This window comes from Lampris incognitus, chromosome 17 (genome assembly GCF_029633865.1).
Source record: "Lampris incognitus isolate fLamInc1 chromosome 17, fLamInc1.hap2, whole genome shotgun sequence".
In the NCBI taxonomy this organism is placed as follows: Eukaryota; Metazoa; Chordata; class Actinopteri; order Lampriformes; family Lampridae; genus Lampris; species Lampris incognitus.
Genome location: NC_079227.1, coordinates 23,961,800 through 23,979,163, shown reverse-complemented (window position 1 = coordinate 23,979,163; position 17,364 = coordinate 23,961,800). Strand labels below are relative to the sequence as shown.

Here is a 17,364-nt window from a genome sequence, read left to right as displayed (position 1 = left end):
ATAAACCACAGTCTCCTGTGGCGCTATTGTATGCTGTGATTACTCTCTTATACATATGTTCTACTGTATGCCTTTTTTTCTTTTTTTCCTCCTTTTCATTGCTTAGTGGAGTGACATTACTGCTCTCTACTTTCGACCCTTTTCTCTCCCTTGGAAGGTGCCCGTCCTCCCTTCTCATTTAGAGGCTTTGAATCCACCTAATGAGACTCCTGATAATGCTCTGTCTGTCTTTCCATGAACAAATGGAGAGACAGCCTTGCCTTTAGATTGCCTGTCTGTGTGTAGGTCTTTAGAAAGAGGAGTGAGGGGTGACAGGCTCTGATGGCGAGCTGGCTGTCTCCAGAGAGACGGTCAGGCAGGGATTGCCTAATGGTGGTCGGTCGGGAGTTAGTATAGCTACCTGCCACTCCAGTCTGACCTGCCCTGCGAGAAGGACGATACGGAGGAAGATAGGCCAGCGCTATAGAAAAACCGGCCCTGCCGCACAGACCTCAGCTGGTTTTATCTCACCACTGTTTATTTGTACGCCAGACATCTTGCTCTGTTAGCTTTTATGGCAATAACATCCAAGCCAACCCAGCAGTTTCGTCTTTCTAATCTCAGCCTGTTTGTAATTAGCCTCTAGTCTTATTGAGGCAACCAACAGGGTTTCAGTAGTTATTGAACTGCTTCAGCAATATTGTTTTAATAGTAACATCCCCACCAGGAAAAATGTTGAAAGCCATATTGAATTGAAATTAATACAGTTAGCACCATCAGGGCATGGGGGAGACAGAGGGATATTGGGAAACCTGATACCGTCGATGGGGGTTTGTTATGGGCACGCTGTAACCAGGGAACTTTTTTGCAATGTGAGATCATTAAAAGGATGTTGTTTTGGGTCCCGATGTAGAATTGGCATCTGCAACCCTTACAGCGTGTGTTCAGATCAGGATGTGGGATTACCTTGGCTGTTTTTTTTTCTCTTAGCAAGGCATGTCTGTAAACAGTAGAGCCGATGACACACCCGTTCCTACCCTCTCTCTGTATGTCTCTCTCTCTCTCTCTCTCTCTCTCTCTCTCTCTCTCTCTCTCTCTCTCTCTCTCTCTCATACAGTCCCATAGTCTCTTTCGCTCTCACAAACACTCACTCACACACACACACATAAACACACACAGGTGAAGGGTGTATCCTCTTACCTCACACATGCACAATGCGGTGTGCCGGGGTGAGGAGTGGTGTGTAAGGATCTTTGTAGTCGGTCTCAGCCAGAGCGTCCAGTCATTGTGGAATGTGTCTGTTAGTATGTACAGCTCTGAGCTCCGGGAAGCCTCAGGTAGAACGATCCATATTTCTCTTCTCCGTCGAGCTCTATACCCGTTTCCAGTGCTGCTAGATGGGTTTTCATGAATCATATTTAGCCTGAGGGTGTTTGAATTTTCCTGCCAGTGTCACGATGACCTGAAAGGAATCATGTTGTCTTAGTGTTTTGGGTTGAACTTCTTGACGTTGTTTTCTGTTTTTGTTTTTTCCCCCCTCATTTCCGTCATAATTGTCTCCATCCCACATACTTTTTCTGATGTTATCTTTCCCTCTTTCTCCTCCAACCCCTTTCCTTCTCTGTAGGGGAGTCTAGCCAGGAGCTGGGCCCCCCTCCGTCGGTGGATGAGGCAGCCAACACATTGATGACGCGTTTGGGCTTCCTTCTGGGAGACAAAGTGAGTGAGGGGCCAGCCGGTACCCAGTACAGCATGGAGGAACCCGAGGAAAGACAGGTATTGTCATAACTAATTAAGTGTGCCTGCGTGCACACACACACACACACACACACACACACACACACACACACACACACACACACACAGAAACACAATAGTCATGGGGCATTTGTTTTCACTGAAGTTAACTGTGAAGATGTCACAGGAGGTACTTAATCTTGTGATTATAACCCGACCAGGCCTCTTGGGTCATCATGCAGAGGTTTTCTAGTTGTACCCAGAATTAGATCCAAGTGTGGTGAGGGGGCCTTCAGTTACTGTGGTCCTGCTCTCTGGGACAAGCTGCCTGCTGACCTGAGGTCCCCCACAACTGTGTCCACATTCAAAACCAAACTCAAAACTTTCCTATTCCCCCAGGCCTATGGTTAATTACTCTGTGTGTGTGTGTGTGTGTGTGTGTGTGTGTGTGTGTGTGTGTGTGTGTGTGTGTGTGTGTGTGTGTGTGGGTGGGTGGGTGGGTGGGTGGGTGGGTGGGTGTGTTTGGGTGTGTACCTGTATATTAGCATTTGTTTCTTGTAGTTATACAATTAAAAAAAAATACATACATGCATACATACATACATACACACACACACACACACACACACACATATATATATATATATATATATATATATATAAAATAAAATAAATAATAAATCAAATAAAACCCCGTTTTTATTTGATTGTGGTGATGTTTTTTGTGTTTTTAATTGTTGTATGGTATGTTTAATGTACGCCGGGTGTATGCTTCATTGATTCAGTTTCTGCATTATACTCATGCTTATATTTATATTGTTTGTTACCTATGTTTATGCCTATATTCTATATCTTGTCTTTTAATGTAAAGCACATTGCACTTACTTGTAATGAAATGTTCTTTATAAAAGAAAACTGTCATTGCCAACTTTACATGATGTCTTCGGACTTGTAGTGTTGGTGTTTCGAGGCAGTAGTCTGAATGACAGTACATGGTTGTATCTCTTGACATGCAGGAAACTGATTTTGCAGCTACAGAATCACGTTTTGGTGTCATGATGCCACCACATGCTCACATTCAGTTTGTGTGTGAGAGGCGAAAAATGTTATTTCGATGATTGTGTTGTGTTAGCCAATAAGAGTCGTGCAACAAAAACATGCTCATATTTCATGCTTTATCTGCTTTCATGCTATTGCAGTGGTTTGCTCAGAAGAAATGGAGCTGAGCTTGTGACTGTCTCATGATAGCTGTGATTTTTGACAAGATTTTTTTTCTCTTTCCACTTTGAAACCTTAGCAAAACCCGGCCACTATCTGTTCTCATCTCACATGTAGTATCCTTGTTAACAGCAGGTATTGACGGATCTTTTGAAGTCAGGGCACTCAGATCAAAAGACTACTTGGTGAATTTACCTCAAAACACCAAAATACGTAGATTCAGAAAGTGTCAGCGTCACATCAAGCATCAAAAGTCGACTCCTCTAGTTAGATTTTTATATAGCAAATACTCCAGATGGTTTTTTTTTTCCCCAGACATAACTCTGCTTATTGCTACCTTGGTTCCTTGAGCTGCCACCCAGCAAATGGTTTACCCTACCGTTTCTCTCCTCCGCTGAATCCTTTCTATTTGTGTATCTGGCTGTTGCACCATAAACAGCTCTTGGCACCCACAGGCCTGCTAAGCTCAGCAGCAGGTGCCCTGGTTTCTCTACTTAAACCTGATTTGTCAGGTATGAATTTGCCTGGGGGGGTCCAGCAATAGTGGAGAATGCATGCAAGATATGGAAGGAGAGGGGCGAACCTGTTGCGGAAGTGTTTAAAACGGTCCTGTATGGGTCTGCACTAAAGCAGCGTGGATAAGCAATTAGACTGATGGACTGACCGTGCTTCATGTAAGAGCTGCTGTAGCAATGGGGGTGTATCGAGTGAGAGAGGTTTATTCAAGCGGCTGCTTTTAGAGATGTGACTCATGCTAGCACCCTGCTGCTTCGTGTTCCCTCGGTACAAACTTATTATTTTGCAAATTTGTCCAATATATATATTTACCCTCATCCGAATTTAAATTTGTTTGATGCATCAACTACTGCCAAAAAAACGACCAGGAATATCTCGAGACATTAAAAACAATGAGGAAAGGGGTATCCGGGTGGCGTGGCGGTCTATTCCGTTACCTACCAACACGGGGATTGCCGTTGGTTGGGCATCCCTACAGACACAATTGGCCGTGTCTGTGGGTGGGAAGTCAGATGTGGGTATGTGTCCTGGTTGCTGCATTAGCGCCCTCTGGTCAGTCAGGACACCTGTTCGGGGGTGAGGGGGAACTGAGGGGAATGGCATGATCCTCCCACATGCTACCTCCCCCTGGCAAAACTCTTCACTGTCAGGTGAAAAGAAGCGGCTGGCGACTCCATATGTATCAGAGGAAGCATGTGGTAGTCTGCAGCCCTCCCTGGATCGGCAGAGGGGGTGGAGCAGCGAATGGGATGGCTCGGAAGAGTGGGGTAATTGCTCAAGTACAATTGGAGAGAAAAAGGGGGGGGATAGCAGTGAGAGAGGGGGGCTTGTACATAAGTCTAGTGTGGTGACTAGGACTGTGTGGTGGCTGCAGGTACATTAGCCACTCCACGTAAAAAGCTGTCACGCGCAGGCGTCCTCAAGGACAGTCATACCTGAGCCCGAGTGACCGCCGATGATGATGATTACATGGCGTACACTAAACTTTAGCTAGACAATGTTGGATACAATGACGACAAGATGCAAGCTATATATTCGTGTATATGATTCAATTTCCCGCTAATGATATCGCCAGTCTTTCTTTAACCCATGTTAGCATTACAAATTTATCCATTTGAACCATTTCACAGCAGTTTATGGAGAAAACAAAAGTGTTTATCACCATGACCAACATAAAGAGAGTTAACAACAGGAAAAAAATATGTTGGGCTTAGGTAATGCTGGGTGATATGGAAAATATTGTCAGAGTAATCATTTGGGATGTTACACAATGTTGATATATATAACACGATATCTGCTTCCATAAACAAAACCACCATGTTTAAAAATCGAACTGAAGCTCATTGCATTGAATTGTCTGGTGAAATATGGTATCAAACCAAAGCTAGTTTTCAAAAAATACTCCCTCAAATATTTCAGACCTCATTTTGTGAGAAATTTTAGGCAACAGATCGCTGCTTTCATTAATTCAGACAAAAAAATGATCGCAATATGACAAAATTCGATTTTTCTCCTGATACAATACCATTGAAAGATAATTGGTAGGTGAATTGCATTGTTTCCCAGCCCTAACATTAGGTTTACGTTCACCAATATTTAAGTATATGAAAAGTATGAATTGAGAGTGATCCTACTCTAAATGGACACCCCCCCCCTCCCCAATTGTACTTGGCCAATTATCCCCCTCTTCCAAGCCATCCCAGTCGCTGTTCCCACATGCCTCCTCCAATACATGTGGAGTTGCCAGCCGCTTTTCACCTGACAGTGAGGAGTTTCACCAGGGGGACATAGCGCGTGGGAGGATCACGCTATTCCCCCCAGTTCCCCCTACCCCCTGAACAGGCACCCCGACCGACCAGAGGAAGCGCTAGAGCAGCGACCAGGACACATGCTCGCATCCGGCTTCCCACCCGCAGACATGACCAATTGTGTCTGTAGGGATGCCCAACCAAGCCGGAGGTGACAGGGGGATTCGAACTGGCGATCCTTGTGTTGGTAGGCAACAGAATAGACAGCCACGCCACCTGGATGCCCCAAAATGGAAATTTTTAATGAACTACCTGCTTCTCTTATAATTGGGCTGCCACCTTGTGGGATAGACTAGCCATCATAACCTTACCTACAAACAAAACTAACTCTCCAAACCCAGCGGTATTTTCTCTTAGAGCCAGTCTAGTCACTCTCACAACATCAAGAAAGACAATATAATCACATAACCTTTGTAATATAATCGTACAAAGCACTTCAACTTACAAATTGTAGTAGTGCACATATGGTTTATATGTTTGAAATGTCCATACAGGTGTGTTTGTGTTGGTCGAACAAAGGCGAGATTGAAAGATAGATTGGCTGAATACAAATATACCATACAGATTGTGAGTGAGAATTGTCCTGGCAATGCATGTTAAAAAAGAGGAGGTTGTTATAATACATACTCAATACAACTCGTTCTGTATTTGTAAACTTGAAGCTACACTATTTCCAAAGTTAAATGAAGAATTGTACTTCATTCTTGTAATGCTTTGGGCTTTTTTGGTAATTTTATTTTGGTCTCTTAAAGGAAACTGTTATTCATTTGATTTGGGCTACTTAGTACCTCAAATAGTATAAGACTGTAAATCTTATGAAATACTTTGTCTCGTGCATATTAAAAGTTGTCTACTTCATATGTTGTCTAGGCCTACTGGTCATCTTGTGCATATTGGTTAGTAACTCTTGGCTGGACTACACATTCTTTCGGAGGACTACAAATCCCAGTTTGGTCTCTTCAGGCGTTAAGACCTGTAATTAGACACACTGGAGATTCTTGAGCGAGGCCTGCTTTGTGCCGCAATGTGTTTTTAAGATTTATTAACCCATAAGATAAAGGCTTTTCAGTTTTTGAAAGAGAACAGCACCTCGGATTTGTTTCCTTTTTCACATGCTTTGGATTGGCACGGGGCACCCAGGCCCACCTTTATGTATTGCTATAAAACATTCAAGTATTACTATGATAGATTTGATTTATCCGTGATCTAAGGAACACGTGATGCTTTGGAATGTGTGAATGGAGAAATTGCTGGGCACCGGTGCCAATTTTTTGGGGTTTTTTCCCCCCTTCCCCCTGCTCGTTTCTGCTTAACCCAGTCTCTGTCTCTCCCTATAACATGCTTGAGTTCTGGCACCTTTCATAAGGGATGGTTGAATTCCTGCAGTAGCTGGAGTCTCTGCAGCGTGACCTCACCAGCTGATGGAACAAGGTGACCTTAAATTGCGGAGAGTGCAGTTAATTGTCTCCTCTACTCGTTTCTCTTGCTTCCTAAATAGCAGCAAGGCCCCAAGTTCAATCCAATCCTCTCCTGGTGTTTAAGGTCAGAGCAACACAAGGCGGGGTTCATTAGCCCAGCAGATAGAGCTGCTCTATACAGGTGTGTGTGTGTGTGTGTGTGTGTGTGTGTGTGTGTGTGTGTGTGTGTGTGTGTGTGTGTGTGTGTGTGTGTGTGTGTGTGTGTGTGTGTGTGTGTGTGTGGTGCGTGTGTGTGTGTGTTGTGTGTTGTGTGTGTTGTGCGTGTGTGTGTTTATCTCCGTAGATATATGGATAGGTATTATATATTCGTGTGAGGGTGAACATGGCAGTATCTGTGCATGTGTGTTTGTGTTGGGGTCAAGCTTATGTGAATGTAGCAATTTAGTGGCGCCATCCATGCTTAGTGCAGAAAGCCATAACTGGATGAGTGCCTACCAGCCACATTCTCTCTCTCTTTCTCATTCACTCACTCACTCACTCACTCGTATGTATTCAGTACACATGCATGTATACACACACACACGCACACACAAACCAAACAGAGCCTTGAACAGAACCTAGGAACCATGGAATGGCCAGCGGGCTGCCAAGCTCTCAACTATTACAATCTGTGAGTCAAACAAACCACCAGGGCCAAACAAGAACTGCCAGGTCTGAATATAAACAACACACAGCTACTTTTCAGCCAAAGCATTGTGACATACAGTTGCTAACATGTAGGCAGCAGGCTACATGCAAGATGTGTCCTCAGTGTTTGACATTCTTGTATAAGAAGTGGGGTTGTTGTGAAGCGTCTAGTGTGTTGGTGTAGTCTTCTGTGTCTGTCACGTCTCGCTCTCAACCTTCACCACTGGCTAGCAGAAATGCAACAAGATAGCCAAGCACGTAAGTCTCTCCCTGCCAGTACATAGCCTTTCCAACAGCAAGCCCTATGTAGTGCCTCCTTGTGGTGACACACAGTAACTGGGTACACTTTGGACCCTGGCTGAACTACAAGGGACTCGGTGGAGGTCTGGTCCCTAGATGTGCGGTACGTAGGCCCACCGATGTGTGGATATTCCCTGATGCCCACGAACCAGCCCCCAGCTATGGGTTAAATAGTGCCCCTGCCTAGTGGATACCTCGGGAGAGGAATAGGCTACGGGAGTAAACCCCTACAGAAAATCGATGTCTACAGTCTCTACTACTACTGCTTTCGGCTGCTCCCATTAGTGGTCGCCACAGCAGATCATCCGTTTCCATTTCTTCCCGTTCTCTGCATCTTCCTCTGTCCCACCAGCCACCTGCATGTCCTCCCTCACCTCATCCATAAACCTCCTCTTTGGCCTTCCTCCCTGGCAGCTCCATATTCAGCATCCTTCTCCCAATATACCCAGCATCTCTCCTCCACACATGTCCAAGCCATCTGAATCTTGCCTCTCTTGCTTTGTCTCCAAACCGTCCAACTTGAGCAGTCCCTCTAATATAATCATGCCTAATCCTGTCCTTCTTCATCACTCCCAGTGAAAATATTAGCATCTGAAAATCAAGGTCTACAGTGCTGTTGTTTTTTTTTCTTGCCCTTTTGTATCTGTTTGAGTCGGAGAGTAATGCTGGCATCGTGTGTATCTTCCACTTCTCCCTCTCGTAGCCCCTCCCTTCCCATCCACCCCTATATGTTTGTTATGTTTATCTGTTGTTGTTTCACCCCGTTTATTGTAAAGCGACTTTGAGTGTTAGAAAAAGCGCTATATAAGATTGATTTATTATTATTATTATTAGTTATGATCATTCCATTAATACTTCTCCCCCAGGTCTGAGCCAAACTCCACCTGCTGCATAATTTTGAAAAAAAAAAAGCTAAAAAGTGGGCAAGGGGCTGAGATGGGGGGGGGTGGATATGTGAGGCGGGAGCATGGACAGGAGTAGCTAGGGAGATGTGCGAGAAGGGCCCGGTGCAAGTCACCGGCTCACACCGCCATACCTAGTCTCTTCCATGGGCCGCCTTCCGGCATGGCGTCAGACCCCATCCTGCAAAGACACCCTGACCGCTATGACGCAGACTTGCCTCAGACGGAAGGGGGCCTCGCAAGACAAGCCGTGGTTTTCCGGCAGCAGAGAGAGGCGGTTGACGGGCCGACTGCTCCCCTAGTCGCAGTGCAAACCCAGCCCACCCGACCCAGTTGTGGTTGGTGCTAGAATGCATCGTCCGGAGGGAGGTGGGAGGGAACTCCACCGCATGTCATCAAATGCTCACAGCGGAATCACGGATTATGTTGCTAGCACACTAGCTTTATAGTTATAGCTATGTATTAACATAGTGTTGGTTACTAAAGGTGCGAGGGCCGAAAGCCCGAGATGCATGCTCAGAACCTTGGGGGGGGGGGTGTCCTGGACAAAGAAATACGCGTGAGGATCGAAGGCCCGAGCTGCGTTTAATGTCAATCTACTGTTTCCCGCTGTTCCTAAACTGAACTAGCCCCTGCCCAAGCCCCTACCCAATCATAAGATTTGTCGATTCCGCTGTGAGCATTTGATGACCTGCAGCGGAGTTTCCTCCCACCTCCCTCCGGACAATGCATTCTAGCACCAACACATCCTCATATTCTGCATTTCCAGCAGTCTTCCTCTTCTTCTGCATTTCCGGCAGGTGACTGGCTAACAAGTTAGCATAGAGCTAGCGAACATTAATCACATCAATATCATGCCACAAACATAATTTCAATTTCTCATACTATGGCGGTTATCTGTAAATTCTTCCTAGATATGACTGGAATATACTACTTTACAAAATAAGTTAGAACTAATTTGATTGAATCACCAAACTTCACAAAAGCCAATGAAAACTGCAGGCAGCTATTTTGTGTATTGACATCTCATTTTGACATATCGTGTGGTTCTGTGTGATTTGGACAACTTTAAGTTACGCCCACCTTCGCACTTTAAGTTACGTCCACTTTAAGTTACGCCCCTCTCTTGTAGTCTGCAATCAGACTCACATTCAAGGGCGGGGGCTGGGGAAGGTGGGTCACCCAACTCTGATTAGAGGGCATCAACATTCTTTACTTGGGGCGTCCGGGTAGCATAGCGGTCTATTCCGTTGCCTACCAACACGGGATTGCTGGGTCGAATCCCCGTGTTACCTCCGGCTTGGTCTGGCATCCCTACAGACAATTGGTCGTGTCTGCAGGTGGGAAGTTGGATGTGGGTAAGAGTGGGTTGATTGGCCAAGTACAATGTACAATTGGGGAGAAAAAGGGAAACGCCAAAGAAAAAAAAATTCTCTACTTTTTTTTTTTCATGATGTAGATAACGCCCACCTGGTTGACTACGTCAGCATTGGCCTTGCAAGGTTCAGGGTGGATTTAAAACAGCAAATGGCTTGTTGGGCCATTTTCAACCCATGAAATGCTAATTTTCATAAATTTGGAAAGAAATGTCAGTATTAACGCCAGCAATGATGTATTTCATCACCGCACAGTCATATCATTCAGTTTACAGCTAAAAAACAAAACACATTTAAGTGTTTAGTATCCCTTCAAGTGCTTAGTACCTCTTTAAGTGTGCGTTCTGTAGAGATATGGGATCTAGTGGTTTTGACTGTTGAATCATGCTAGATAAGATATTGTTTACAGTCAATATGAAGCTCTGGTTCATGTGCGAACCAGACCATCCTATCCAACCAGTCCAACCAACCTATTGCTTGTTATCAAGTTGACGTGTGGTGAGCGGTCTGGCGCAAAATGGCTGTCATGCATCACCCAGCTGGGTGCTGCACATTGTTGGTGGTTGAGGTGAGTTTCCCCCTTCTGCGTTAAGCGCTTTGGGTGTCTAGATAATGAGCTATATAAATGTAATCCATCATCATCGTCGTCATTTATACGCTTTTACATTGTATTATTTTACACAGAGCGAACTAGATGTATGTTTTGTTTAAATAGCAATATGTTCCTGAAGGATCAATTCTTGGCTGCTTTCATCTACAATTGTAGTCAGTCTTGCAGAATTCCAAGTTACACTCTTATTCACATAGAAGAACCAACATTTTTTATATGGCTGATTTCAGTTGTAAAACTTTTAGGAGGAAACACAGTCATTTGAAATATGAAATGGTTCATAGTTTTGTGGGTTGGGGGAAGGTTTTTGTACGGCCACAAATGGGGTTTGCAGGCTGGAATACTTGGAGATGGTAGGGAAAGCACACAAAAACTTATAATTTGTCATGCATAAGTCAGATGAATAGGCCTTGTTGTTATAGCCTTGCAACTGTTAGGGCTAATGTGTTGATACCCCCAAACTTTAACAGATGCTCTAAGTTATTTTTCTCTAAATTGTATTTGTCTGTGAAGTGTCTTTGTGACAACACTTCGTTAAAGCACTATAAAAATAAAATGAAATTGGATTGAAAATAATATGTTGGCATTTTGCCTGGCACTGTATTTATATATGTTGTTTCTGGAAATTTCATCGGCAGAAATGTTTATTATTATAATCCAGACATTCTGTGGTATTCATTCATGGAGATATGAGTACAATCAAATACTTGCTTTTGGATGATACAGTGAAGTATATTAAATTTCCATTGACTCGAATTTGTAAAATCTATTTTAAAATGTTTACTTAGCATGACGGCTACAATATCAACTCATGATCATCTGAGTTCAAAGAATTTGTTTGTTGTTTGAATATTGTGGTTTTTACTTTTTTGCTTTCAAAAATGTTTCCTCGAAGTTTAAATGCTTCTGCTGTCTATAACAAGTAATTAAATGAAGGACCACTGGTGCCATGTTGAAACGGTGTGATCATACAGGTAGAGATAGATGATAGATGGCAGTGTTCGGCTCAAGATGCAAAATCATATTGCTGCTTAAACTAGTTTACACGAAACTATCTCTGGAATGATGTGTTAACTTACACTAACTGTGCAGTTTTTTTATTTCATTAATCTTTAACATTAAACAATTTACAAATTTAAAATTGATTTGTGGTTAGTTAAATGACCATATTTTACACCATTCAGGTACATGCTGATGGGTAGCGCCTAAAATCGGGGTGGGGGAGTTGCCTTTTTTTCCAGGTTGGAGCAACAGCCCCTCAGAATGTCTGTGCATGTCCCTGCATGGCAGCCTGCACCATCAGTGTATGAATGGGTTTGAATGGGTGAATGTGAGGCATACAAAGCGCTTTGAGTGGTTGGTAGGCTAGAAAAGCACTATATAAATGCAGTCCGTTTACCATTTAAGTTTTATTTCAACAACAGATTTTAAAGAACAGACTCTTTTTTTTGTCTTTTGGGCTTACATTAACCATATTAAAACTACCAAACCAACAAAAATATAGATCATCCTTTGTCTACTGTCTCAATACGCTACAGACTGTGTGTGTGTGTGTGTGTGTGTGTGTGTGTATACAGTAGTCACTCTCGAGTCCCATCCTCACTGTAAGTCACTGAAGCATTCACCCAAGGCTGACCTCTGCTCTAAACACCAACACAAAGGAGAGGCAAGGCTATCAGTGTTTGTGTAGAAATCTGTAAGTACAACATCTTACGGCACAAGAGGTTACACGTATGCACAGCTGTGTATGTTGCATGTTTTTGTATGAATCCAAGCATGCACTCGCGTGGGTGTACACACATATGTGTGAGTGAAAGTCTGAGTGTGTGTATGTTCGGTTGTGCATTGTGTGTGCAGAGGAGCAGATTAGACACAGCAGAGTGCCTTTGTCCCCTGTGGTCTCTCTTTCTTCTAACCTGAGCCGACACAGAAGAAGGTCACTGCGGGGTGCCAAAACAAAGTCGTGACAGCTACCATCAACATAGAGGATGCCAGGAAATGCTGCATACATGAGGATGTGATTTTGGATGTTTTTCAGTGTTTCAGTTCTTGTGGGGGGGGGGGGTTTCTCCCAAAATATTTTGTGGGTAACGATTTTCAAAATGACCATTCCCAATATTTCTCAAGAGAGTGATTACCATTTTCTTCCATTGTTTCTGCCTTCCTGTGTCTCTGGTCATATCCCAGACTCGAATGCCATCTTTCTGGTTTTGCGAGAGAGGTGGCTTTGACTTTTTATTGATACTGCCAAATGAAATCAAGATGAAAAGCAGGCTTCACCTGTGTTTAAGACATTTTTTTTAATGAAATGTACGATTTTATTGTATATTAATGTACTATTTGCCTGTTCATATATACAGTTTGTGTGTATATTTGTTTCCATTGTGGCAAAACTAACAATGAATTGGGTTGAAGTTTTTAGGGCCGCAACAGTTAAGTGAGACTTACTGTTATTTGGCTCATACACTAGCGACCTAAAAAAAAAATGTATCATTTGAAAACTCAATAAAGCGTTCATATAGTATTTGTCGTTCTGTCGATTACAGGGACAGAACCAGAGGATCAGTCCATGCTCCACCCTTACCAGCAGCACTGCCTCCCCCCCTGCAGGAAGCCCCTGCTCCACCCTGCCCCCTAACATGCCCGGCCAGGCCTGCAGCAAGGACTGTGCGTACGGCTCAGTCACCAGTCCCACATCAACCCTGGAGAGCAGAGACAGTGGGATCATTGGTGAGACCAGGAATCTAGGCCCACACAACTCCATAAACTAGATCAACACATAGACAAATACAAAATGCGCATCAAAGAACACTCACTGTGGTATACCACACCTGCTTGTGGAGTTACGAGAGCACAGCTGTTGTCTGTTGAGAATAGTTTGGTTCACCCCTTACCTGTCTTCTAATAAATCAGTATATTGATAATGCCAGAAAAGTTGAATAAGTTCATCTTGATACAAGGTTTAGTTGGAGAAACATTTCATCACTCATCTCAGTAACTTCGTCAGTCTCAGCTGACTGCAGGTATCCCCACCTCATAAACAGCACAATTGCATAACGACTGAAACTGCCCATCAGTTTCATATGCAAATGCAATGGCGATATAATGGCCATGTGCGCTGTTCACAGAGGATTGGGGAATAGCTGCAATCACAGCATTGTAAAATGGTGGCAGACTCTTGGCCCCCCTCCTCAGTTCAGAGATGGTCGTTCCCTCTTCACATAAATGGACTCTTTGACTCAGTATTCTCCAGTCCTCTGTGAATAGTACATGTGGTCAGTGTAACTCTAATTTAATGGTAATGGCAATTTCCATATGAAACCGATGGCCATTGAGTATTGTTTATAAGGGTGGGGATATCCACAGTCAACTGAGACTGACAAAGTCCCTTAAATGAGTGATGAAAATTTTCTCCCACTAAACCAGATGAACTCTGTCCAGATGAACTGATTCATCTTTTCTGGGATTCTACACCTGGATTATTGGGCATACATCAAGAAATAATGATAATAACATTGATCATTTTATTTGCATGGCACTAAAAACGGTTATCAAGTGGCTTACCACAGTTAAAGTAAACTTGATTAAAATCAACAGTAAAAGCTAAGAAGTATGTGATGTAATCAAGCACAACTGAAATACCAATTCTCATATTAGTGGCAAGACTATCAAATAGAGTTTGGGTAATTTGGGTAATTCAATAGAGTGTTCTGGTTTACCCAGTCTGGCCTGCTTAGGTGGTCATTCTGTTTTTTAGGAACCCTAAAATGCCCTCTACAGCCTAGACTGTGCAGCAGCCATTTGAGACCTGCCAAAGGACCTTTAGGCTGTTATTTGACTTCTATGGGTTTCAAAGATCTTTGATATAGCTTGGAGACGGACCCATTCATGCTTCAAAATTATAGACAAAGACAGTCAAACACATACTGCTCTTATTTTTAGACCTCAGCTAACATGCCATTCAGCGCAGCTAACCATAGCTGCGCTGAATACCTTGCCCATACAAATATGGTTGTACAACAATGAAGAACGCCTGCATTCCTCAAATACTGCCCCTACTCCCTCCCTCTTCGCCATTCTGACATTGCCTTTTTACTTTTGCAGCCACCCTGACCAGCTACTCTGAGAACATGGAGAGAGGAGGCAAATACGGCGAGGGCTCCCGTGGGAACCCAAAGCTGTGGCAGTCACAGAAATCAGGCATGGACTCGTTCTTGTACCGGGTGGATGAGAACATGGCTGCCTCCACCTACAGTCTCAACAAAATCCCTGAACGAAACCTGGAGAGCATGTCCTCCCACTCTGCCCACTCCATTCCCCTGTACCTCATGCCCCGTCCTAACTCTGTGGCCGGTGAGTCCCCCACCTCAACTCCACAATTTTCCCTTTATCTTGGAGGAGTAGAAGAGTGATGCTGTCTTTGCAGAGTCAGAAATGATGTAACATAGAAACAGTACATGGACAAAGATGCTTTCTGCTAAGCTGGTCAATTTCTGACAAAATGAGATTTTTTTTTCTTGCAAGTGTGCAGCCATGCTGCTCCCTATTTCTGACTCCAGATGTGCTGACAGCTGCTTCTCTACTACTCCTCTCACTTGGTTTCTTCCGACATGAACTTTGACCCACTCCTTTGGACTCTGACCCCCACCTCCTCTCCAACTCCTCTGATTCCTCTGATCCAAATGTATACTTGTTGTCATCCTCTCCTTCTAATCTGATTTCTTCTATCTCTAAAGGAAGAAAAGAGGCTTGGTTTCTTGGGGGATGTTTTAATTTTACAGCATTGTCTCTTGCCCTGGTTTTGAAAAGTCCCTCCACATATCTTACCATTTTAGATGGCTGTAAATCTGATTGTGTGTTGTAACCCTCCTCTCAGCTTTGCGGTATGGATTTAAAATGCAGAGAAGAATAATGCGCTGCCATTTCCACTTTTATCACGAGGGCTCATTGATGTGCGCATTCATTGTATAAACTATGACTTGCTACAGATAGGCTTCCGAAAGTAACGGTAAATACATGTGAGAAATGTCAGTTATGTAACACTGAAGCAGTCCTAACAGGTCTGATTGCATTGTTCTCGCAATCAGAGTGGCTCTTGTAAATGATGACCTCTTTTATGCACTTCTCCCACTCTGGCTGTAAAGCGTATGTGTCTGTGTGTGAATGTACACAGGTATTTATATTTCACTGAACATTACGATATGCCTGACACCGCCCGGCGCTGCAGCTGTGACCCTCTCTTTATGCCGGGGATGTTCTGATGTTTGACACTGGGCTTTCTCGCAGCCCAGCGAGTCTCCAGGCTTTGGAGAATCATCCTCAATCTCTTCTCCTCCCCTAACTAACCGGACCCTCAAAGGAGACTGACTGAGCTGGAGGCAGCTTAAAGAAATAACATTCGCTGCAGATGAGGCTAAAAAAAGAGGGAGTGAGTGAGGTAGGGAGAGATGGGAGAATAGAGAGCAGGAAAAATGACGGTGATTTTTAAGAAGGCATTTGCGATATGGTCCCTAGGAGTGAGGAGCGGGAACTCCAATGCAAGGATAGCGGGGGTGGATGCACGAGCAAGGGGAAGAAGGAAGAGCTCGTCTCTCTCTCTCTCTCTCCTCTCCACAGGAGAAAGATAGATGGTGTAGGGATGTGAGGCAAAAGCGAGCTCTGGATTGGCTGGGCTGACACAGCAGCGGAACATCAAAGCCCCAGGCATTAACTGTTTCTATCCCCCAGAGTGACAGAGAAGCCCACTTTGATATGGAGAGGGGGAGAGAGAGAGAGAGAGAGGGAGCGAGAGGCTCCATTACCTAATCATGGTAGTGTGTTGTGAGGGTGGGAGATTCACATGGAGCGTTCATCTCCATCTCCCACTGCTCATTTCCCACCCCTTTTAGGTCTATTTATTTAAAAGGGACATCAGACCAAATTGAAATGCAAGTCTCCATTGTCTTTTCCTTTCTTTTTTTTTTTTTTTTTAGTCCGTGGCATGAGTAAGGGTAGAGAAAATTGTAGCATATCCAACACACACCATACAGGTATACAAAAAAAAAACCTTAAAAGTAATTCAAGGTATGGTTAAGAATGCCTTATCTTCACATGGTTTGGTTAAATGAAGGTATTTCTGAGCTCGTGGATATGTGAGGATAAAGTAGGCCTCTGAAATGTTTCGTCACATCCTGACTCATAGCTCCCGCTTGACTCCTTGTAGGAGGGTTTTATTATGCCTCAGGCTCAGCTTATCGGACTTTGCCTATGGATTGTGGAAATATGACCCGGATAAAGACATGAGAAAGAAGGCTCTATTCACATTCTCATTCTCTCAGAATAAATTTACAACTATTTACAGAAGTAAAAACTGATCAGAGATAATTTTTTCCCATATTTTAAGGTGGGGGTGGAGGGGTTATTATTCACATTGAATGGATTTCCTGATCTGCTCTTCCTTCCTTTTTAACCCTATTTCATGCTTGCAGGTGTAGCTAAGTAACACCTGGAAATAATATTTCTTAAAGTCCAGTAACTGTTATCCATCACGAGTCCTCTCGTGAGATGAGAGAGAAGTGGCCATGTTTTTAGAGCACCTGGAGCCACCTCATAACTGGTGGGCTAGCGCGCTCACACTGTGCCTTGTTCTGGATGTCAGCCCAGTTTGGCTGTGATTCAGAAAGCTCTGCATGATTATTGCTTGACCCCCGTGTGTGTGTGTGTGTGTGTGTGTGTGTGTGTGTGTGTGTGTGTGTGTGTGTGTGTGTTTGCGTGCGTGTGCGTGCGTGCGTGCGTGCGTGTGCGTTTTATCACCATCTATCTCCGGGAAGTGTA

At 43.9% G+C, this 17,364-nt stretch overlaps 1 protein-coding gene across 1 annotated transcript in view; it reads left to right on the top strand.

Moving 5' to 3' along the window:
* The window catches only part of tanc2b (tetratricopeptide repeat, ankyrin repeat and coiled-coil containing 2b), a 179,095-nt gene that overhangs the window by 128,915 nt on the left and 32,816 nt on the right, over positions 1–17,364 (top strand). Inside the window, exons 7-9 of the mRNA XM_056297127.1 lie at positions 1,607–1,755; positions 13,098–13,281; positions 14,656–14,904. Coding sequence (XP_056153102.1) covers positions 1,607–1,755; positions 13,098–13,281; positions 14,656–14,904 — 582 coding nt within the window. The remainder of the gene's footprint in view (positions 1–1,606; positions 1,756–13,097; positions 13,282–14,655; positions 14,905–17,364) is intronic.